Genomic DNA, 24550 nt, shown 5'->3' with positions numbered 1-24550 from the left:
TAAATACTGGTTTACCATATTTGCTAATTTTGTCCTGAATTACTGCCATGCACTTAATTCTTATTACTGGAAAACTCTGTATAATTTTGTAACAGGAACAAGTAGTGTGCAGGAATATATATTTAAAAACAGAATGCAAGTTAATTCTGTCGAAAATGATTTCTATACACATTGCTTTACATGAATTAAAATCTAGCATAAATAGAGACTAGAAACTTGAATCTTTCTGAATCATGAAGATTTGAAAGATTCCTAAGCAAACTCAGCAGTTTAAACATAGTTTAAATGCCACATTCACTCAGAATAACAAGAAGAAAGAAAATTTTGTGGTATTTCTCTTGGAAGTACATGAAAACACCCAAGTGAACATATTCAGCAACAAAATGTACTGTGGACCTTTTGTGTCATAAAATGAGACATTAAGTATAAAAATGTCTAAAACAACATGAGCCTTTGTAGAAATACATCTCTGTTTTCAGCCTGTGGCACGACCTTACAGCAAACCAAAAGCCTCCGGGCTCCTGGGGCACAGGGAGTTCCTACAGGACATGGACCAAGCCCTGAGAGCATGCTCCAGGACCTTTATGCAAACCTTTGCGTACAAGATGTCCCAAGATTAAAACTAGGTGCTGGGCAGACTGCAGTGTTTATTTAAAGCTAACCAAAAATCCACACTTCTGCAAGCTCTGCCAATTTTGATTTTTAGCATCCTCCACGCCTCAGGCAGATCAAACTGGAGGGGGACAAGCTAATTCCTAACTACAATCTGCAGGCTGGGGTATTATTAAGAGTTAATAAAATAAAATAAAATACCACACACACTTCTGTAGATCCCCCAGTGCTGTCAGAGAAAGGGTGACAGTGACATAACAATAAATATGGGTGCCCATATGGACACTCTTTCAGAGATCCAGCTATGAGGGACTGTGGATTCAATACTGCTTGGGCAGAAGAAATGCTTTAGGGTCTCTCCAGCTCAACTTTCAGCTTGTCTTAGCATTTCTTGGCAAAGGATTTGTTGTCATTTTAAATATCACTTATGGAAAGCTGTAATAGGAGCCACTTGATAGTTTCCCTCTGTTACTGAGTAATAGCAAGCAATTAGCTTAACTCAGTTCATCTACTCAGCAGATACCTGGTTAGGTCACTCATCAGCTTTCAAGCCACCACCACAGCAAGATGAAGGATGGAGGAGAGAGAGCGGGCTCCACTCCATGGACTTTTTATTTCATGCTACTTACAGACTCCCCAAAAAGTCTATATGCCTTAATAATGCAATCAAATTGAACCATCGTGCTGGTTCAGCACAGCATACAGACTCCCTAGAAACACTGTTATCTTAGGCTATAAGCCCAATTCTTACCCTGTCCATGCTTACCTTTAACTAACAGAACCATGGCCTCCTTCTTTGTAGCAGCACAAGGCCTCACAGCAATGATAATAAACTCTGGGCAGTAGACTCCTATTTGTCTATTGTTTGTATATTCCATTTAGCAAAAAATATGCAATTAATTATAAAATAAGAAATCTGAGTTCTCCTAGATATAGATTTATTAAGGCCTCCATTTGTAGTTACAAGTTCAAAAGTCAGAGCTCTCTGGACCCACTAATGCAAATATTTTTACAGCTTCATTCCTGTTTAAACAGGAAGGTTTTGTACAGTCACGAAATTCTTTGAAATACTGAAATAAAAGAAGTTGTTATTCCCTACACCTTGGTTAAAAGGTTTTTATCTTTTATCACTGATTTTTGAAAATTGCTTAAAAATACTCACTTTGTAAATACAGCCTTATTTCCAAATTGGCCTTGCAGAGATTTCACAGTAGCAGTACGTTCCAGATTCTCACGTTTTAATTCCTGAAGGAAAACTTTGATCTTTGGACAGATTTTACTTTTTTAAAACCAGTAATCCTACTACTTTATTATAGTTGATCAGTTCAACCTGTTGATATTTATATTCCTGGCCCTAAATTATATTCTACTCAAAGACAAACTAACTGCGAAATAACTTTAAGGAGGAAGAGGACTTGTGCCATATTTGCATTGCCACTTGGTCCAAGTACCGAGAAAGATAGGAACACTTCACTCCAGTAGTTCCAGGAAAATTGCATTTGATCAGTGGGTGACTAAGTGAAAAGCAGCAGGGACAGTCCAGCACTGCTACAACTGGAAGGCATCATTACAATCCCGACTTCTTGCACAACACATGCCATAGAGAGAGAAATCCAATATTCTTCATTTGCTGCTTTCCCGACAGCAAGACTCAAATTACAGTGCCAGATAAAAACAACCCAGATAGACTAACACATTCTCTCCTCACCTTTGGGTTAGGATGCCGACTAATGATAAGGCTGACTGGACCTGGACCACATTCGCTCAGGATGGCGTAGGCTTCACTTAATGCCGCGTGACGCAGGCTGACTGAATCTGCCTCCAGGATCTGGTCACCCCGACTACAGAGAGACATAGAGCCAGTTAATCACAACGGCCTTTTACAAAAAAATTTGTGCTTTCAACTGATGGCCAAGCTTTTTCAAAGATACAAGTGTCTGGAAAAGATCTGACTTGCAAAGCAGCCAGCCTTGCTCTTGCTCCCAGTGATGTGAATGCTTTAAGTCCTGTTGACTTCGGGAGGGAGGTCCAGAGATCCCTTCTGCACTTACTGTTAGTGCTACAAACCCTATTAAATCAACAGAGAAAATTGGCTGCATTTGGACCAGGGTGAAAGCAAACTTCAATTCCAGTTCTGCATTCAGATACTTGTTGAGCACAGAAGAGGAAAAATTAGATTCAGATGGTGTGTTCCTTCCCATCATATTAAATTACTTAACACAAATACTGATAAGAAATTCATGATTTAGATATGAGTTTATGAAATGACTCCAGGAAAAAATTGAGCGCGGTAAGCCTGTATTTGCTTCAAATTAATGTACAGAACCCCTTTAACAGACAAAAAGAAAAACCAAAAACCTCTGAGAGGAAAGCATGGATTGTTTAGTTTTGTTTTTCCAAAATCTTAACTCTTGCACATGGTGCTCAGACATCTGGAACTATTCAAAAGAGAAGATCATCAACTAGGGATATCATTAAAGCATTCTCCATAATTACTAAAGCATTTGCTTTAAATAGACATTCTCAAACAATCTACTACCGCTGATTTACATTGGGCTACTTGTGACAATGGAAATGAGTTTGCACTGTTAGTCCACATGCCAAAGGCAAAAAGGCAATTTGCACGTGGCAGCCTTCAGTAACCTGTATTTTTGGTACAGGCTCAGGAAAGGAAAGGGTGACCTATCAGTTGTGTAGTCATGCCGCTGCTGTGCCCATCTTTTAGATTTAAACAGCTATTAGAAACTACACAAACGGAGTCACTTACACAGGCGCCTGATTGAGAGAGGGAGCTCGGATTTGGGGGAGCTGGATTCAAACCTCTCCTGGTATTGCAAAGCCAGTATTTGGTTAATGAAGTTTTCCAAAAATCAAAACCATCCTGTTAAGTTTTGGCTTACAGAGCCATAAACCGCTGATGGGACAACAGAAGCAATGTCTCAGAGAAGCAAGTTAGAAATCTGGGAAGCGTGCCTGGATATAATCAATCACTTAAACCTAATAAACGATACAGCTGTTGCATACAGACGCAAAGAGCACTGCAGTCTTTTCCAAAGAGGCTTATAAGAAAGCAAGTTAGCATTAAATACTGTCTCCTATAGACATTTCGATATGATAGGAACTTTCAAGGGTTTTGGCAGGGATGCCACCATAAAATTATCTTCTTCCCTTATTCCAAAAAATCAAATTGCTCTATAACAGTTTCCCTGGTGAGCAAGGAAACAGAAGGCACTCTCTATGCATGTGAAAGCAAGGCATTTGCTCAGCCTCCCTGCACCAGTGCTCACACCACACGTTCAGTGTGGATTGCGCAGTCCCAGCGGGTCTTCAGCGCAGCCTCCCCTCCTGAGCGATGCTCCCAGTGCCCACCAGCATTTACGCAGGAACACAGAAAGGTGGAAGATTTCCTCCAATGGTTTTTGAAAACGAAGCCTCCAGGAGGGGAACAGCAAATAACTTTCTGTCACTTTTTCCGACATAAAGCATAAGGAAACCCTAGGAATGATTGCTTCTCTCTCTTATCGTTCCTTAAAGACATGCAAACTCCACGGCAGAGTAAATGAGATGGGCAGGTCAGCCTGCAGCGATCCTGCCAGACAGACAGTAAGGGCAGAAAAGTGCTGCTGCAGCCATGGGCACAGTCAGCTGCAAGAACATCTCCCCCAGCTCTTTTTAAGAGTTTCAGGTGACTGAGCTTTTAGCAGAGCTCTGCAAATTTCCTCCCAATCTGGGGTCTCTGGCTGCAGCTCTGATAAAAAGACATGAGGCTGCACTTCTTGCTGCTCCCCTTTCTCAAAGGGTGCTATTAGGCTCAGTTTTCTGCATAGGGAATTAAAAAAAAAAAACCAAACCTTAATGATTATGCTGCTTCCAGCACACAGAATAATGTTTCCTGGGTATTTAATACCACTTAGGAATGTCTTTATTTAAATGTTTTCTTTCTCTTGAGGATAAATCCCCTCCCTGCTACACAAACCAATTGGTGAAAACAAAGTCTCAATCGATTTTATCGTAACACCACTCCAGCATGTTTCTGCTTTAACTAACCTTAATCTGCCATCCATTTTAGCCACTGATCCTGGGGCCAGGCTGTGTATGTATATCCCTGGAGAACTGTTTTCCAGCGTGAGACAACAGGCACCAATGCCGAGCCCAACCCCTGGCTCTGTGAAAAACAAAAAGTACAAAGAAAAGTAGCAGACTGTAATCGCACAGGACACACAAGTGTGTGTGTTCCCACATCCCATCTGAGACCAAGACTCATGTATTGTTTCAGGGCTGGCCTTAGGTGCAGTCAGTCAGGAAGCCAAGACCAACAGTGGAAATCAGGATTGGAAATATCTGATCCTCACTGTTTTCTGAGATCCATCACTCCCAGCAAATTTTCTGTGTGCCGTGGGAACCGCCTGGAAATGTCGCACAAGGTCTGATCGGGTCCAAGGCACAAAGGAGCAGCGGCAGCAATCCAATAAAGATGTAATTTAAAATTGTTGCACAAAACGTGAGCACAAAAGATGCTGCCAACTGTACTGGTCTCTTTTGTTAAATATCTGCATGGCATCCCTCAGCAAAGAGGCACGAAGAAAGGCATTATCTCTGGTTCAATTATTACCTCTGTCCACTTTCACCTGGGCTTTCCTTCAGGTAACAGCATTCCTGAAGTAGGAATTGCTGGACATCTTACCTTCTCTCTCCAAATTTTTAATCCAACCTTTAAAATCAGCATATTTTAAGCCTTTAAAATAGGTGTATTCATTCCATCACTCATAGCACATGCTGTAAGTTTATCTTGTGCAATTATTGATAATGACAGCAACCCTTAGGTAGGAGTCCAAACAGCTCATCTGGGCAATTTTGAGCACTTCGTGTGGCTTTGTCTTCCCCAGAGCTGCCCTTTACAAGAAAGGCATGGCCATTTGGGCTGCCAAGAGGCTGAATCACATTTTGCCTGGCATCTCACAGCCTCCTTCTTTCAGCAGGACAGACACTAACTGCTACCCGTAAGAGCCTCCTAACTCTGGAGCAGCAAAGTGTGGAAGGGAGAACTCTTTAGAGGTTTTTGCATTAGAGGATGTTTTTCTCCCCCGTCCCGTCGTTTAAGATCAGATGGACATGGGTAGGTGCCCTGGATATTAGAGCCTCTAGCCTATTCCCAAAAATTCCCCTAAGAAGCAGGGATTCGTTCTCCAAGCCCATTTCAATGGACCCTCACCTTTATTGAGCGTCACATCCATGACGATCCTGTCTTTTGGGCCAGGCCCTTTGCGGCTGGAGGAGGAACTGTCCGCCTCGTCGGGGCCGGGGACCGGCGTGCCACCGCTGGCACTGGAGCTGGGGGAGCTGGAGCGACTTAGCAAGGTGGGAGTCGCGCAGGGCGTGAGGCTCGGGCTGCGCAGCCGCGTGCGCACCGTCAGGGTCACCACTCCTTTCTTGAGTTGCTGGAGAGACATCAGAGAACCCCAGTAAGGTGACACAGTACACCAACGTTTGCCAGTAAACTTGCATACAGTAATTTGTGGCAGCAAAAGAATATAAAGCCCAGGATGCTAAACGGCACCAAATGCATTGAAGCATGACTCTCTCCTGTCCACCTATGTTACCTTAAACCTCTGAATGGCCTCCTGATGGGTCAGCCCTTGTAGAGACTCTCCATTAACTTCCAGGATTTCATCCCCTGGTAATTAGATACAAAAAATGAAGTCAGCAATATACAGACATGTAAAAACCCTTCCTGTACATAAGGTGACCCACTACTATAAGGATTCCAATTAACTGCTCAGTGAAAAGCCTTTTACTATTCTCAGTTTTTTTTCCCTTGCCCTAATGCCTTTACAAGTTAATAGTGATGAATTAACAGAGTAAAGCCTGTTCTTCTGCAGAGATCCTTAGCTTGGCATTCTCATACTAACAAACAAGCTGAAAACACTATGGATTTTAACTGTCTGAAAACAGATGCTCGTAACATGAAGTCCAAAGGGACTACAAAACTCCCTTTCTTTTGTGTGTATCAACAGGAGAAACAAGAATCTAAGTGAAACACTACAGCACATCACTCCAAAGCCTGTTCAGAGAACACTGGCCTTGCTGCAGAAGGCAAGCGTGTCCTCTTACCAAATGCCTGCAGACGGAGAAGTGAGTAGCCCACACGCTGTGACAGCAAATGCCCTTCTCACCCCCAAGAACACATCCTGTCACATTTCTACCTGTTTCTGGGTCTTACTACTTACACCCAGCTGTATTGATCTACCTTCATTTTACTAAAAGGGGGCAAAGTGAGCAGGATCCAGATCCACTTTCTACAGTTTTACTTGCATCTGTGCAAAATTAGATAGGGTGACTCCATCAGCCAAGTCCACCCCTCCTCTCCTTTCCTTGCCTCAGTTAGAAAAAAAAAAATAAAATAAGAGTATGCGAGCTCTGAATAGCCTGCAAAGGCTTGCTGGGTTTATGTTACTTATTGGTTTCCCATGGCGAGTGCACAACCTATGCTGCAGGGATGCGAACTTCCCTTTGGCAGTAAATGTGAGAGTTGGCACCAAAAGCAGCCTCAAATACAACAAGTGTGATGAGATGTAACAAGGAGAATGTTGATATGAGAAGGAGAGAAGTAACACAGGAGCAGCTTGAGAGAAGTAACACAGGAGCAGCTTTCTGCGGATCATAAGTAACCCAACCCCTGTAGAAGAGTTGTAAACCACCGCTTTAAACTCATGGTCACTTTGTACTTTCAACAGTGCGTAAGAGTCTGTCTGTCTGACGTGGCAGCACTCAAACCAGGATGCAAACACAAACAGAACAATCTATACGTCCAGCTCAGAGATGAAGACTGGAAAATCAGTAGTAAAATCAGGATATATCTGCTTCTCTAACCACCTGGGTGATTTTACTGCCAATCCCATCCTTCCTCTTTTCTTTTTCTGGTTATGATCTTACTTGTTGATTCATGTCAAAATCATACCAAGAGGCTCAGAGAGCACAAGGGCCCAAAACAGCCTCTCCCAAGCATGTCCCTCTGCACAACCCCTTCTTGGACCAGCACCTTTAAGCCAGATGTTGGTTGGATAGATACGTTTCACTGCTATCAGTGACCCTCTCCAAAGGTCCTGCTATCAGTCCCTCTCCAAGCTGAAGAATTGCAGCTTACGGCTTGGGCAAATAAAGTTCACTGAAGAGGAAGGGGAAAAAAAACAACATCATGCTGTAGTTTTCCTGTCTCAATATGCAATATAATCAAGTTAACTGCTATGAATGATCTTCCCCAGGATAGACAAACAGGGTGTGTTACATCCTCCACAGCCTCTTGCTGATGGCCAGGCGCCTAAATAAAGCTGTACTTGAATTCTTCTGCTGGACTGAAATAATATCCCACTGTGGTCCTTTATATGCAGTTGGATTCTCTCTACCATACCTTCTTTAAGCCTTCCATCAGCAGCTGCTGCTCCATTTGGGAATATAGTCTTCACGAAAATCCCCATGCGTCCGCGAGCAGAATCCTGACCTCCCACAATGCTGAATCCAAGACCCTACAGGAAAGGGAGGAGAAGACACGCAGCTGGCACCTTACTCTATTATCACCTGTGTGAGAAAGACTGCCGATAATGTACAAGACAAAGGAAAGATGAAAACCTAACAGCTGCTATTGAATTGCACTGCCATCTTACCTCTGCTTGCATTTCCTCATTCACTTTCCCTCTAATATCAACACACTTATCAGCCCAAAAAGTAGCAGCTAAAAGGCAAAAATGCCATTTTGAGATTTTTTTTTTTTAAAAACACTGCGCCAATGGCTTTATGTTATCCTATTCCCATTCTAAAAACTGTAACACATTGCTCTTAAATTGACAGACAGTAGATTCCCACCCCTGAGGTCTATATCCAGGATTAACTGTAGTTTTCTCTGCTGTCACAGATCCTGCGTTTCCTCAGGAAAAAGAAAAGCTTAAGAACAGGACATAAGGTCAGTACTGTAATGTCAGGAATGTAGCTGGAAGGGGGCTGGTGTGGGGGGACTGCCATGCACATGTACATTTTTAATTATTCTGGAGACATGTACCACGTCGTATTTAAATAAATCTAGATCAATAAATTCCCCAGGGCTCCATCTGTTAGCTCTTGCCCCTGCGCTGCCCCGGCTGGCTGTGGGACCGTCTTGCGAAGCTCATCAGGGAACGGATGAGCACAGCAGAACGAACCTCTCCCCCTTCTGCTGAGTTATTTCCCAGCCAAATCACTTCCTCGATCCATTCCTCCCCTATTTCTCCTCTTGTCACCGCTGTACATGTATTTTACAGAATAAAGAGAAAAGTCACCAACCAGGTGGACAAGGGAAGTGGAAAACTGTTGTGCTTCAGTGATCTGAAGCCACGGTTATTATTAGCGCCTCAGGCAATGCTCTCCAGCTGAGGGATGCTGCCAGGGCAGGCACTGACACTGTGTTTACAACCTAATACAACAACCAGCTCTTTTGTTTTACTCTGTGAATATGAAGTAGACTACAACAGTTATGAGCTTCCAGTAATTTGATAAGACATTACTGATTTCTAGAAAAGACGCATCCTAGCTCCCCCGTGCAACACAAAATAACTCAACTAACTGTTTACTGTGCAGGAGGCTCCTGGCATTCCCCTGCACGGACACAGCAGTTCTTCCCATGGCTCCATGGGGTCAGTTGGGAGAAATACGGCTGCAAAGCACAATGGTTCCCACATTAGCCCACCTTCCCAGAGAAGGGCTGCCACTCCATAGCAGAAAACCACCTCTTGCAGATCTACCTACACATGAACAACCAAGGGCAATTATTTGACTCCCAGCCACCAAAACAGCGACTCTGTGGAAATACTTTTCAAGTCCCAGGTCTGCATAGAGATAATAAAGCAAATGCTACTGTAGAAATTGTATGCAGAAATTGTATGCAGTGCAACCCCTAACAGAGATGATCGCTCAAAAAGCAGGTGAAAGGCACCCAAAACAGCAGCTGTTTGAGGTGGTTCATGATCTCTAGAGTCTGCATGCTCCCAACTGCTTTGTAACGCCTTGGAGCTAATTGCAGAAAGGCAGGAGAGGGTGGCTTATCCCACAGAGAGAAATAATCTAATTCTTATGAGAAAAATGGGGTCAAAAAAATAAGTATGTGAAAAATGAAGAAATATTTGCTTGGAAATGTCATGAAAGTCCTGAAGCTCCCAAAACAAGGAGAGTTATAGCAACCGTGAGTCAATCTACCCAGAGAATTCACTATTTCTAACTCTTTGCTAAACTTAAAGCACAACAGGGAATTTGTTTTGTATTTGAGCTTGAAAGTCACAACAAGTCTTTTTAGTCCAAAACATATCCATCTGATGAATTTAAAGAGTATTTCAGAAAAAGACATGCATATTTTTAGCATATTTAAATGACAGCTCCAATACTAGTGTGGATTGGATTAGGGAAAACAATATACACCTAGGTTATTGCTTGTCTATTTTCCCTTAGCATTCAGCCAGCTGGTATCTAGCAAATGTGCAAACACATTATTGGGGGGAGAAAAGAGGACTCTTTGACCCAGAGAATTCAGTGCTCTCAGATAAGCAATCAACCAGGAATATGTCTTTGGGTTTAACGCTTAATTTGCAGTGATTTTTTTTTAATGTATCCAGATTCCACAGAGGTAAAATATGCTTGTCCATAAATATGCATGCAAACAGGTCCTCTTCTGTAGCTGCACCAACTTTGCATAAACATACATATTTATAGATCCATTATTAATATTTGATATCCCGGTAATGACCAGATGCACCAAATCAGAATGAAAGCCACCCCATGTCAACTGCGTGGCACAAATGTCACCTCGTCCCCCATATTTTGCAGGTGTAACTTTGGCATTTACATTTGAAAATGGGATTGTTTATCATTATTGTTATTATTATTATTGGCTACCTGAGAGCTGCTGAAGTCCTGGGCATTGGAGACACCTCTTAAACGCTAGCTCTTGCTACATGTGAGAAACCAGCCACATGCAGAAATCCTCACCTTGCCTTGCCCTTTCATCAGGACAATGTTGGAAATGATGGAGGGCTGTGTCAGTCTCCATGGAGATTCCACTTGGGCAGCACTGAAGGAACGGGTGGACTTCTTCACGATATGGTAGTCCTAACAAACATCAGCAAACAAGGGAAGTTGCTGTGATTGCTTGGCACAGGCACTGGATGTCATACCAGGAAAATTGCGTGTGTCGGGGAAGAGGGAGGGGAGGATCTTACAGATATATTCAGAAAAATGTTCAAGGGATGAAATCCTAGCTCATTACAATCAAAGTGAATCTTGCCACAGTAATTTTCCCACATTTCGCACAGTAGGATCATTTTCTAATGTACCAGGCACAATTTAAATTAAAAAGATTAAGGGTAGCCTCATGATATACTAAAGTCCTTATCTGCTTAAAAAAAAAAAAAAAAAAAGGGGAAAAAAAAGCCTACATCATCAAGTCATTAAAATAAAGAGAAGCAGGATTTTTATGTTTAAGTCCTCAGATCTCTAGAACTGCAACTCATAAGATCAGCCTTAGGACTTCCTGGCCACAGCAAGAAGTAACCCCCTTCACCACCCTCAGAGTAAAGAAGTTCTCCGTAGGTCGCCAACGCATCCCATTTTGGTGTCCAGGCCTGGTTTCAGTCCCCGTGATGTACCTGTGTGGCCTTGTTTCACTACCCTCGCTTCTGCAAGCTCCAGACAGATCCTGAAGGACCGAGCACAGCGAGGTGCTCAGAGCCAGCCCTGCCTTTCCACCCACCTGCCTGGCTCCCGCCGACTCCAGCTGCTGGGGCAGAGAGTGCTTTCTTCCACCCCGGGAATATTTCACTGCTATTTCGTAACTCGATTCACCGTTTTCCACTGTCAGCTCATCGTCTTCTCCCACAGACTCCAAGCGGGATCCGGCACCTAGGAAAACCACAGAAATACGTCTTGCAAACATCTCAGAGCTGCTACATCCTCTTGCCAGCACGCAATAATCACCTCCTGCAAATCCCAACTTAAACAGTGCCTTAAAAGAATGCTACACGGTTCCCAGCCGGGCAGTTAGAAGCTAGTTTTCATCATCCTCAGCTAAAAACTTTTCCCGCTGTCACAGGTTTTCTATGATCTTTCAGTGATGCTGAACTCCTCAGCGCTGTCGCTCGTGGTAGTAAGGAAAAGCAGAAGATAATTGAGCCGGTAGCTCAGGGACAGAAAAGAAATTCAGCTGTTCTCACCCAACGGCACTTGCCAGTGCACTAAGCTCTCAAGCTTCTTTTATTTAAAATTAAAAGACCTGACACTGTAGCAGTATTCATTTCTGGAGGTGTCATGTCACTTCGAAGGAAATTTTTCTGGAATGGAAAAAGGAAAAATGTGCCAAATAAATGCTATTTTCTTTCCTTCTGGCAACGATCCTAGTTGTCTTAAAGAGACGAAGAGTGCAGAGTTCACATTAGAAACAGAATTATTTGTCTTGAAGGACATCCTGTAATTAGCCACAGAGTACCCCGCTCCTCGCGCCAGGGCTCCTCCAATTCTCATTTTCTCCAAGGTCCCCACAGGACCCACAGTAACAGCAGTTCCCGCACATTTATCCTTGCCATTTCCCCCACCATGCAGGGAAGGACCATTAACCCCTATTTTACAGATAGGCCAAATTCACGCAAGCTGGATTTCATGACGTGGCTTTCAGATTACTTTAAAGCAAGGTTAAGTGGAACTGCCACAGAAAGGGGCAGCTCTGCTTTCCCTTCGCCCTCACTGCCCTGTCCTTACCCTGGGGATGGGGCTCCCAAGCCCTGAGCTGAGGTAGACCTGCTGCAAATTTGCCCAGGAGAGCCCCAGACCTGTTTTCTGCCACCTCCTTCTCGCTCGGAGGCTGTGCAAGCACCACCGCAGTGCCAGGGAGGGTTGGAGCACAGAGCTGGGGCAGCCACTTTTTTTCACTCAGCATAAAAGCAACCCTGCTGCCACATCCATAAGCAAGATTTGTACCCACTGCCCAGAGTGCGATTTAAACCCGCTCCCTGCTTTAGGGTGTGAATTACCTCTGCTTTTAAAGCTCCCCTTCCCCAGGCACACAGGGCACCTCAGCTGCACACAGCCAGGACAGCTATCTTGAAAGGACCCAGCATCCTGGCACTTCCTTCGCTCCCAAGCCCTCCTGGCACCTACAACTCACCCCTTCCTATGACCTCTCCCTCTCTTCTTCTAGGGAAACAGTTATATTTCTGTGTTTTCTGCCCATTTCTGAATGCAGCTTCCCTTCCTGTGCTGCAACCAGGCTTGGGACCAGGCTGGGGATGCTCCAGCCTCACCCACGGCCCAGGGGCATCAGCACTCACGGGAACCAGGGATGGATCCCCAGTGAGCCACCAATACACAGCCACAAGAGCTACAGGCAGAGGAGTTACCGGGAGCATGCTAAAAATATCTGAGTAAATGGAAATTAAGGTGAGCACAGAAGGGAAGGAGACTTTCAGAGTATTAGGGATGAGAACGTGATCGAGCTCTGCACACAGGTTACTGTTAAAACTTGGGAACAAAGCAATACAAAATTTCAGGACTATTCACCATAATGGGTATGCTGGTAATGGCATGTTGAAACATTCCCTCACCTCAGTATCAGAGCACACTGAAATACACAGGGAATGTAAATGTTAAAAAAAGAGTGAGAGAGAAGAGAAAGAACAAAAAAAAAAAGAAAGAAGCTTCAAAATTTTTGCTTCATCTTTCTGTCCATACAATAGTTCAACTCAGGAGGCTGAATGCAAACATCTTACAGCTGGGATTTTCCTTCCAAATTAAACTAATATGATCTCCAAAGGAAAGAAAACCTATCTTACTTTTAGAGAGCTAAAATAAATACAGAACATAGAAATCTTACTATTGCTATCTTTTATCAACCCAGCTTTACCTTGGGATCGACTTCTGTATTTCAGTATGCCACTTCCCAGAGTTGGACTGTGGTTGTTTCCTTTGGACACTTCTGCACAAGCTGGGTCTTGAGACTTCTCAGTTTCCATCACCTAAAAAAAATTTTAAAACCCCAAAAAACTTATTTACTTGTAAACCAGAGAAGTTGATGGAATTCCTCTCCTTTTTACTAAGGGACAAAAATTCCACTGCACATCATCTTTTTTTAACAAAACATGTCATTGTATTAAGCCAGCAGATGTTTCTATAAGTAGTTTTCAGCAACGTCTTTGGACATTATTGAAATCTTACTGATGGTACAGGAACAGCTCAGTATGGCCTGGGATCCTCTGTAGGGTACCACATTAATGCCATCCACAGCACCTCATTCAGGTGCTTCCATATGCATTTTTAACAAAATTTTAAAGTAGCTTTTATTGCAGCTTGTTCAGCTCTGCAAGGTTCCAGAGACATCACATCTTTATAGAGAAAACCACTTTTAAAAAGTGTTATTTTATTCTTAGTGTCCGGAGCTGAATGCTGATGCATAATGGATGAAAAGTTAATTTAACAGGAAGTTATGAAGATTACACAGCTAAGCACTTGAAAGGCTGGAATGCTCAATGTAAATCTAAATGTGGACTCACAACTCCACCACCCTGAGTAAATGCACCAAGACAGGAGGACTCTGTTTACCTGCCATGTTTGCTTAAATGCAGGTGACAATACAAGGCGACAATGTACAGGCACCCACATGGTCAGGGATGAGCAGAGCCATCCATGTGCAAAGCCCGCAAAGACTCTCCCCAACCTATGCGTTGTTGAAGACCCTGGTGACTCCCTTCTCCGCTCACTGCTTCCTTTACCGAGCTACAGCAGTCAAATTTTCCTAGATGTGCCACTACACAGCAATCCCTGACACGCTCCTCATGCACACACTAATTCTTTTGCATTTTCACCTCATCACCCATCATGCATCCTCCGTGCAATTTTTCAGACAGCTCACGGCAAGGACGACAAAATTTCCGATACAATCACTTACTGGTTGCATTATACTTCTAATGTACTGTATCAACTGCTGGAAGTCAGCGTAAAAAAAAATCCCACCCAAATGACCAAACACTTTTACTGTTAAAATCATCTCTACTTCCACTATTCAAGCTTAAAAATAGCAGTATTTTCCTGAGAAAAAAACTGCCTCCCATGCCCAGTCCCTCTTATGCCCAAACCAAGAAAGCCAAAGTTTATCTTTTGCAGGAGTCTAGACTTTGTGATTTCAGTTCAAAGGGTAAAAACTTCAGGAAAAGGTAAAACTTGCAGATAACAGGAAGCTGGAATGGAAACTGCTTTTTATTCCCTTCAACACGAACACAGTTTGCACATTCTAGCTAGTTCTTATTGATTTTTCAAGGCGTTGCAGCAACTACTTCAGAGTCCCCTTCTAGTATCAGAGCTCACAGCTCCACGTAATAAGATTCATCTAAAGAAGAAAATAACTACATCAGTTTGAGAAAACCAGTGCTTACAATTTGGTCATCCTAGTGAGGGACTCATTACAGAAAAGATGTAAGAAATCAGATCAAAAAACCCACCAAAAAGACCCAAACCATCAGTGGTTAGGTCACAGCCGAAGTATCACCAACTCTCCCTATGATCTCCTTGAGTGCATACCCAGAAGACTGCAGAAGTGTTTAGAAGTGAGCTAGGACTTCGTGGATGACACAAAGTTACGCTGCAATTTACCACGTAAGCAAAAGTATCCTTTATAAGTGAGAACGCCTCCCTTGTAGAAAAGCCAAAATCATTTGCACAAACACAAAAAAATCACATAGCTGGTGGTTTTAAAGGTGTGCAAAACCATCAGTACTCAGGAGCAGTGTAACTTTGTGGTGGAGAAATATTTGAAGCATAGGGATGGAGAAAAACAAGAGGGGATGCCTAGCTGAAGCAAGCACAGTGCTGCCTTGCACATGCATGGCGTTTAACTATCCAAACAGACAGGCATGGGTCCAGCCTCACTTTTCTGGAGCTGAGCAGAAACCAGCTTGGGTCCGGAGCTGTAGAGCCGAGCTGTAGAGTTGTTTCATTTCTGCAGCATGCATAGACATGGGCGGTTTCACCTGACAAAACCACACAACTCCCAGTCCAAAGCTGGACTGCTTCCTCCAGCTCGGAGCATGGGGGAAAAACTTGGGTTAGTCCGCAGCAGCCTACAGAGAGATGTTGAAATTGTCACTGCCATGGCCAACTTCCACCCCAAGCCCGCGCTCAAGGGTGACCCATTCAGTACATCTTGTGTTTCTACTACGCGGGATTTGGGTTTGGTTTGGAGCTTTTTTGCTTTTATTTATTTTGACTGTGCAACAGAAGTAAGTACAGCTGCATTCTGCAATGACATACATTTCCATCTAGTGGGGTGAGAGGAAGAACAGGAGGCAATTGCCACTCGCATTAAAACCGTGCACCCTGTCCCTTCACCTCATCGCTGGGCAATCCTGGAGGCTGTGAGCCTACAGAGGGCAAACCCTCAAACCCCACGTATGATCTGCAGAAGGGCACGTGTGTGCAAACACCAGTGCTAGGGAAAGCCTCAAGGAGTTCTCAGCCTCCTGAAATTACATTTTATCCAACTTAGCTTCAGACTACAATAAGAAGTAAAACCATCTAAATTACCTATGCCTCTGTTTATTTCTTATTTTAGCAAAAACACCTTTCTGACTCTGATTATAAACATGTAGGGGAAGACACTCTAGCATTTTCAATGAAGTAGATATTCTTTAAGTTGCTGAGCTTGCCTAGTAAACCACCAAGAGTTTTATCCTACTCACAAAGCACTTAGAAATCCGATCCACAAAGCTTGCGAGAACTCCCCAAAGTTGTGCATCTGTAATCTTTGGCTCTGTTGTAACTTAGACAAGAAGAAAAACCCAGCTCCACCTTATCCTTCTGGCCACACGTGAACATATCGCTTTTCTGTCTCGAAGCGGCTGCCCGCATTTAACCATGCCATTTTAATTTTCCTCACTTCCAAGGAAATGGAGCTTATTATTTCAGTTCTGAACACCTCTTATTAAACTAAACCAATAAATCCTGCCCAACGCCGTCCCGGTGTTAAGGACAAGGGGAGCTTTAATACGCACAGTAGTTTGAAGGGAGATCTAAAAATAGAGCCCATTTTGCCAGTTCATTAAGTAGCTCTGGGATCAAGCAATGGTGACATCTCAATTGATTTCAAAGGAAACGGGGCTATCACGGAAGGCGGTCCTGGCACCGCACCAGAACGAACAACTGCCCCCAGAGTCCTCGCTCAGGCAAAGCTCCAGCATGACCAGGCCCTTAATTAGGGGAGATGAGGAGCGGGATTATGAGAGTCTGCATTGTTTAACCACAAACAGCTTGGCAATCGTCGCCGATCTACAAAAACAAGACGGCACACAGGGGATGATACAATTTAATAAGCAAACTGCTTTACTGCTGCCATTGCGAAGCTCCAAAGCTGCTGCCTTTCCCATCAGCGAGCCCATCCGACTCCCCACAGCACAGCCTGACGGCTTTCTCTGCTAAGGAGTGCTAGTAGCACACAGACGAGTTTAACGTGATAGTTAGGGAGCAAAACAGCGAAAATTAGACTGAGTGAGGCAAGCCAGATTCAGCCCCACCTGCACTGGCAAAGCAAGCCCACCAGCAAGTCCACTGCCCTTCTTTAAAACAGCAATGTGAAAGAGGAACGGCGTGCCCCTGCACACAGCAATCCTGCACAAGCTCCACAGGATAATTCCTCATCTTCTTCGGTCCTGACACAGCCAGGACAGTTTTTCCTTAAGCAGCATTACCCCAAACATATTTACCACGAAACACTCCAACGCTGTCTGTAGGGCAGCCGGCAGGATGAACCCAACGAGTCTCCAAGAGCAGCTAGCACCAGACCCTTCAGAGAAAGGTGCAAAACACCCGATGCAAACCTGGCTTCACCTGGTCCCTACACAAAGTCCTTCTTCCTAGTCCCTCAAGACCAGCTGATCATAGAATCATAGAATCATTAAGGTTGGAAAAGACCTCTAAGATCATCGAGTCCAACCGTCAACCCAACACCACCATGCCCACTACACCATGTCCCTAAGCGCCTCATCTACACGTCTTTTAAATACTTCCAGGGATGGTGACTCCACCACTTCCCTGGGCAGCCTGTTCCAAGGCCTGACCACTCTTTCAGTAAAGAAATTTCTCCTAATGTCCAATCTAAACCTCCCTTGGCGCAACTTGAGGCCATTTCCTCTCGTCCTCTCGCTGTTACTTGGGAGAAGAGACCAACACCCACCTCGCTACAACCTCCTTTCAGGCAGTTGTAGAGCGCGATGAGGTCTCCCCTCAGCCTCCTCTTCTCCAGGCTAAACAGTCCCAGTTCCCTCAGCCGCTCCTCATAAGACTTGTGCTCCAGGCCCTTCACCAGCTTCGTTGCCCTTCTCTAGACACGCTCCAGCACCTCCATGTCCTTCTCGTAGTGAGGGGCCCAAAACTGAACACAGGATTCGAGGTGCGGCCTCACCAGTGCCGAGTACAGGGGCACGATCACCTCCCTGCTCCTGCTGGCCACGCTATTTCTGATGCAGGCCAGGATGCCGTTGGCCTTCTTGGCCACCTGGGCACACTGCCGGCTCATGTTCAGCCGGCTGTCAACCAGCACCCCCAGGTCCTTTTCCTCTGGGCAGCTTTCCAGCCACTCTTCCCCAAGCCTGTAGCGTTGCCTGGGGTTGTTGTGGCCGAAGTGCAGGACCTGACGCTTGGCCTTGTTGAACCTCATACAGTTGGCCTCGGCCCATGGATCCAGCCTGTCCAGGTCCCTCTGCAGAGCCTTCCTACCCTCCAGCAGATCAACACTCCCGCCCAGCTTGGTGTCGTCTGCAAACTGACTGAGGGAGCACTCGATCCCCTCGTCCAGATCATTGATAAAGATATTGAACAGGACCGGCCCCAGTACTGAGCCCTGGGGAACACCGCTCGTGACCGGCCGCCAACTGGATTTAACTCCGTTCACCACAACTCTCTGGGCTCGGCCGTCCAGCCAGTTTTTTACCCAGCGAAGAGTGCACCTGTCTAAGCCATGAGCCGCCAGCTTCTCTAGGAGAATGCTGTGGGAGACAGTGTCAAAGGCTTTACTGAAGTCCAGGCAGACCACATCCACAGCCTTTCCCTCATCCACGAGGCGGGTCACCTGGTCATAGAAGGAGATCAGGTTGGTCAAGCAGGACCTGCCTTCCATGAACCCGTGCTGGCTGGGCCTGATCCCCTGGTTGTCCCGCACGTGCCTTGTGAGTGCCCTCAAGATGAACGGCTCCATGATCTTCCCCGGCACCGAGGTCAGGCTGACCGGTCTGTAGTTCCCCAGATCCTCCTTCCGGCCCTTCTTGTAGATGGGCGTCACATTGGCAAGCCCCAGTCGTCCGTGACCTGCCCAGTTAACCAGGACTGCTGGTAAATGATGGAGAGCGGCTCGCCAAGCTCCTCCGCCAGCTCCCTCAGTACCCTCGGGTGGATCCCATCCGGCCCCATAGACTTGTGAGCGTCTGGGTGGCGTAGCAGGTCATTAACTGCTTCCTCTGGGATTATGGGGGGTTTATCCTGCTCGCCATCCATCCAGCTCAGGGGAAAGAGATGATGTTGTAAAGGCTTTAGCCTTTCAAAAGTTTTGGAGATTTACTTTGAAGATCTATTACAATTCTAGTTGTTCCAGTTATTTGTGCAATTATTTATTGCCTTTTGGGGCACAGCGTGCTTTAAGCCTTAAATGTATCTGGTAGGCAGGAAGCTCCACAGGCCCCTTTACCTTGCACAGAAAGTAGAATACTTTCACTTTTAAATTAGCTCTTTTTCAATTTAATTGAATCCATCTCCCAGATAAATTACAAAGTGCAGCACTATAATTTACCAGAATTAACACTGCAAATGATGCAGAGGACATGGATTTTCTAATCGTGGCCAGCACCGAGTTTTCCATGGCTTATTGCTCTGGTTTAGGGCATGCACAAAGCTTCCTAGATGCTGGAAAGAGCTGGATGAGCCAGGACACACAGCATCAGGGGCTGCAGCACCCACAGGTACCTTTCCAAAACAGCACCTCCCAGTGCCCAGGCAGCACCCTTGGCTGAACCAAATTAAACCCTGATTTAATTGTTTCTGGAGCAAGCTACAGGACTGTATGATTCTACGCCTCTCCTCTTCCAAAGGGTATTGTATTGCTGCTCCCCTCTGTCATGGCACAAACGCAGAGATCCAAATGGAGCCAGGGATGGAGGAAAAGAGGAGGAACGTCACCTCCATGTCAGCACTAATTCAGTGCTTTAACTGGTATCTTAGAAAAAGCTGGTGCCCTGGTTTCTCTCCCAGCACGAAGCTGCCAGGGCAGACAGCAGCTCTGCACGTTGGCCAGGGCAGGCTCCACCAGAGAGGCACCAGGAGGGCTCAGATTTGGCCGTATTTAGCACCGCTGGTGAAACAAAGCGCCAGCCACCTTCCCCAGCAGCTCGTCTGGGAATTATCCATGCCGGTACCACCGGGTGCAGCCTGTGCTTCCTCCTGCCTGGGCAAAGGGGACGGGAACCTGAGACCTCCATTACCTAATTATAAAGAAAGTGTTGGAAAACTCCCAGTTCATGCACAGCAGGAGATCAGGAAATCTGATAAACAGTCAAGAACTGGAGCTGCCCTATTTTATGAATAGGTGGAAATGCCAAATAAACAAAACAAAAGCCTTTAAAGTGGTCTCTAAGAATGCCTGGTCTATCACTCTAGCAAATGCCTGTATTCAAAAAGCCACCCTAAGCCTTCACTGTAATGCAGTAGTTGCTAGAAAGGGCATTACCGTCAGGAGGTAAAAAATCCCAATAGTTATTTTCATTGCTCTTTACCAAGTCTATAGAGTAGTCACACACAAACCTGCACATGAAACATAACCTGGCCCTCACCAGCACAAAGCCAGCAGCAGTATCTGCCCATGCACCCTCAGCAAACAGACTGGAAATGCACTATGGCAGAGCTGAGCTGCTCTCACCTTCCAGAATGCTCTCTTTATTTTGTACAAGACACCCCCAAACCTTCTTCAATGTGTTTGACACCAGGAACCCCAACACGTGACCATGGCCCAGAGGATGCTGGCAGGTTCGCAATGTCGCAGGATCCCAGCTGTGCTGGCTCCAAAGACTCATTGGTGCAATGTTATATTTATGGTCAGGGCTGCAGTTAAGTAAAGCAGATTTCATTTGCAGGTTTCCAAACAGTTGCTAAAATTAATAATAATGTTTTGAAGAGACAAAACCTTACAAACATCCTTTTAAATAGGAAGAAATGCAGGAAATGGCTAATGCAGGTAAGTTCTCCAAGAAACAGGTATCACAGACAACATACACCTTGGAAATAGTAAGACGCTCCCAGCTAAACAGTTCCCAATCCTTTTTGGACCAGATTACTCTTTTTCTGCAATATATTATGATTTTCACTAGAAACAGCTTCCAAGCTAAAGAAAATCAAATAGATACATTTCTGAAACGGTGCACAAACAGATCACTGCTGTTCTCTTTTTTATGCTTCTTCCTTTTTTCCCCCCAAACATGAAAAAGCATGACACGTTTGCATGCAGTTTAGTCGTTGCCCACAAGATGTCTCCATGTGCTGCAGAGAGGTCCCAGAAGATCGGTCCTGGTAAACAGAGGAGACAAACATGGAACTCAAGTTGTGTGAAAGCCAGTCCAGCTCCTCTGTTATTTTCTTTAATAAATACTCAGCTCATGGCTTAGCACAAATCCACAGCGTATGCATCATCACAAACAATAAAGTGCTTCTGCCTTTTTTTTTTTTTTAAATGACAACCTTTTTACTCACAGTGAGGGACAAAGCAAGCAATAACCAATCCTCAAAATAAACAACTCTCCTGAGAATGAAACAAACCCTTCCTAATACTGAAGTCAACCCACAGCTGCAGAGAGCGTTCCCATGACACAGCTGGTGAAGAGCTTTGGATTTCAGCTCCAAAACCATGTTTTGTATCATCCTAAGTACATGAGTGGATATGGAATACATAAGCATTAAGTGTCTGTCATAACTGAATCAAGGATCTGAAGCCTCATACATTACATAGGCTGCATTTATTCAAGCACAGCACATCTAGAATGAGTTTTAACTGAGCCCAATCAAGACTGGACTGTGTACACACTCAAGAATTTGCGGATAAACAAACTGCATATGACATTCACACTAACTCTCAAATCCTACAGCCTTTATCATCCTTCTGTTAATGTATGTGAACTGCATGGCTGTGACAGCATCTCTCTTGTTCCAGTGCCATGAGGGGGTTATTTTTAGCTTGTTAAAGGCAGTTCATCTCCTTCAAAACTGGGCAGTTATCCAAACAGCCAAAGGAGAGACAGGCTGTACTGTATCTGTTGCTTTATGGGAAAAACCCTCATTCACAAAAACAAAGACCACGCAGAACCTGTACTGTAGATAAACTTGTGTTCCTATTACTCTGCTGACTTGGCTTTCAAACATATCACACAGAAGAGCAAAAGTTATAACTCTGGGCATTGTCTACACTGGTATTTATGGTCAAGTCAAAAAGGTTATCTTCCACCAGCCCAAGCAACAGGAGATATTTTACAGTTCATAGCCTGCACCACGTCTACAGTGAGTAGACTCATTTCAGAGTACTGGCCGCCGGGTGAAACGGTTTTCTCTGGGCTTGCCTTTAACACAGAGGCAGTAGAAGTTGGCCCAGGCGGCCTGGGAGCCAGGCAGAGGGAAGGATGCGACTGCTGCTGAGAACTCCCTCCTGACCTGAAGAACACATTCACGTTGATGCCTCCTTGACAGGTGAATTTTAGAACGTGTGAAAAACAGTAATTCAATGACACTGCCTCCCTGGAGGCCTTTCACAACTCTTCCTCCTCCCCAAACTCATGCGATGCGCGCCCACACCTTCCCCAAGCCGTTGCCAGTGCCGCACCACCACCACCAGCCTGTCACCGAACATCCTCCCAGCAGTAAGGCAGATTGCAATTGCTTATTTTAACGTGATACGGTTTCTGGAAACAACACAAGAAGAACAGCCACGTTAGGCGAACACTATTTGGTCCCCAAGTATTTTGTTATTTTCTCCTGCCCAAATTCCTATCTACATTTACTCTAAAAACTTGCACTTCCCCAGACTTCTGGAGTCACTGTAGGACCCAGTGTGTCTGCTCATCTACAGCATGAGTGAAGGGCACTGCACGGGCACAGGCCCACGGATACGCTGGACAAGACTGTACCTCAGGAAGGTACAATGCTGCCAGACTTTCAACAAATGCAGCATTTATAGCCGAGCAGCAGCTCCAAGCCATGCTAAGGTGCGGCTGGACCCTGCCCTCGCCTGCCCCTTCCAAGGGTGATGTGGCACAAAGCAGGATCTGCAAACTCTTCCAGCCTCCACCATGAAAAGGAAAGGAGCTATTAAACCCTTCTCCAGGACAAGGGCTGGCCATAACCAAGCCTCACACCAGGCTCTTCATCTTCATCCCCCATCAAGTAAAGTGTTTCATTGCAAAGCAGATTTCTGACAGCAAAAGCTCTTTCTTGCATTTTTCCAGCCATGCAGTGCTGTTTGAGGAGTGAGTCATGTTTCAGCAACCTCTTTTGAGACTGCAGTGCCCTAACAGGAACAAACGTTCAAGTCCTCCAAGTAATGAGGGTCCCTCCCCGCGCTCTGCACACATTTAATTGTTGAGTTATGCTTCCTGTTCCTTCTCAACGCTAATGCTTTCTCTGAAAATCTCTCCCAGTGTTTCCAGAAGAACTTTTGACCCCAAGAGTGTTTTTAAACTTATGGCATTGTTATCCTCTTCCTTATTATGCTTGCTAGGCTACAGGTAATTACATATGGATTCTCCAGTAAGATAGAAAGGCTCACGACAGAAAATAACTAAGCAGTCCTATGGCTCAAATAAAATATAAAAATGGGGAATTGGGCAGGTAAACAAATGCATTTCTGCATATTAACAAAACAGGTTTATTTATCCACTTCCAGTTGCATGCCTTGCGAAAAACACAAGTAGGTTTTGGCAGGGATAAAGAAACCCAGGTCAGGCAAGAAACCTTTAACCGGAGACATCCTGTTTCTGTTGCTTGTAGGAAGATCAAGACCTTGGCAGGTCACAGCCACCTCCGCATGCGTCACGCCCACAGCTCGCATGAAGGTACACATCAAGCACTTCAGCTCAACACAAAATGATTAAAAATGAGCAAAAGGGTTTCACCGTCCCACAGCAGAGGGTCACGCAGCCAGGGATGCTACCAGAGGTTGTTTCCCTGGGCTCACCTGTGTGGTCAGCTTGGGCATGGGGAGGCAAATTGCCTCCCTTCCCAGCTCCCCCCCAACAGGTAGGGATAGCGATGACTTCCTTTCCCAAATCAGAAATTCCTCTTATGTGTAATTCTATTCTGCATGGAATAGACTTGGCTCAGGGTCCTGCCTCCAGCAGATACCCCAGAGAGAGCACAAGATTAAGCAAAGTATAGAGGAACGGTCCCCAGGCTTTCCTCCCTGCCTCCAGCAACTACAGATCCAAACCTGCCGAGGCAGACACCCTTTTCTTGTACTTAGTAATTTCTTGGAATTTCAGTCCATTAATATGAAGCTGGTCACTGAAGTTGAACACTTCAAAAATAAAGTACTCAGGTCATCATATATTGAGCAATATAGCACCAGTAGAAACAAAGGCAAAAAACTTTGAAGCAACTAAGAATGGTACATGCCTCTGTCTGGCGACCCCAAATTAATCACACACTTTGCAAATTCTTGGCAGACCTGCTTTCTCTTTAGAGTTCATTCCCCAGGTTGCTCTGCCAGCCAACAATACAGTGACAGATTCAATTTCAAGCAACAGAAATACTAGGAAAAGTGAATTACAATTAAAAATAAATTGTTAAAGACAAATACTATCATATCATCCTATTTCACTTGGACATAAGTAATGACATTTTAAAATAGCAATGTCAACTG

General features: G+C 44.9%; 1 protein-coding gene across 1 annotated transcript in view; it reads right to left on the bottom strand.

The window, feature by feature from the left end:
• The window catches only part of PDZD2 (PDZ domain containing 2), a 142112-nt gene that overhangs the window by 25963 nt on the left and 91599 nt on the right, over nucleotides 1–24550 (bottom strand). The window contains exons 6-13 of the mRNA XM_075137360.1: nucleotides 13523–13634; nucleotides 11381–11529; nucleotides 10621–10740; nucleotides 8021–8135; nucleotides 6213–6286; nucleotides 5825–6050; nucleotides 4660–4777; nucleotides 2321–2453 (exon numbers count right to left, since the gene is read on the bottom strand). Coding sequence (XP_074993461.1) covers nucleotides 2321–2453; nucleotides 4660–4777; nucleotides 5825–6050; nucleotides 6213–6286; nucleotides 8021–8135; nucleotides 10621–10740; nucleotides 11381–11529; nucleotides 13523–13634 — 1047 coding nt within the window. The remainder of the gene's footprint in view (nucleotides 1–2320; nucleotides 2454–4659; nucleotides 4778–5824; nucleotides 6051–6212; nucleotides 6287–8020; nucleotides 8136–10620; nucleotides 10741–11380; nucleotides 11530–13522; nucleotides 13635–24550) is intronic.

This window comes from Calonectris borealis, chromosome Z (genome assembly GCF_964195595.1).
Source record: "Calonectris borealis chromosome Z, bCalBor7.hap1.2, whole genome shotgun sequence".
Taxonomy (NCBI): domain Eukaryota; kingdom Metazoa; phylum Chordata; class Aves; order Procellariiformes; family Procellariidae; genus Calonectris; species Calonectris borealis.
Note: the sequence above shows the minus strand (reverse complement) of the source record. Positions and strands in the feature narration are given on the sequence as shown.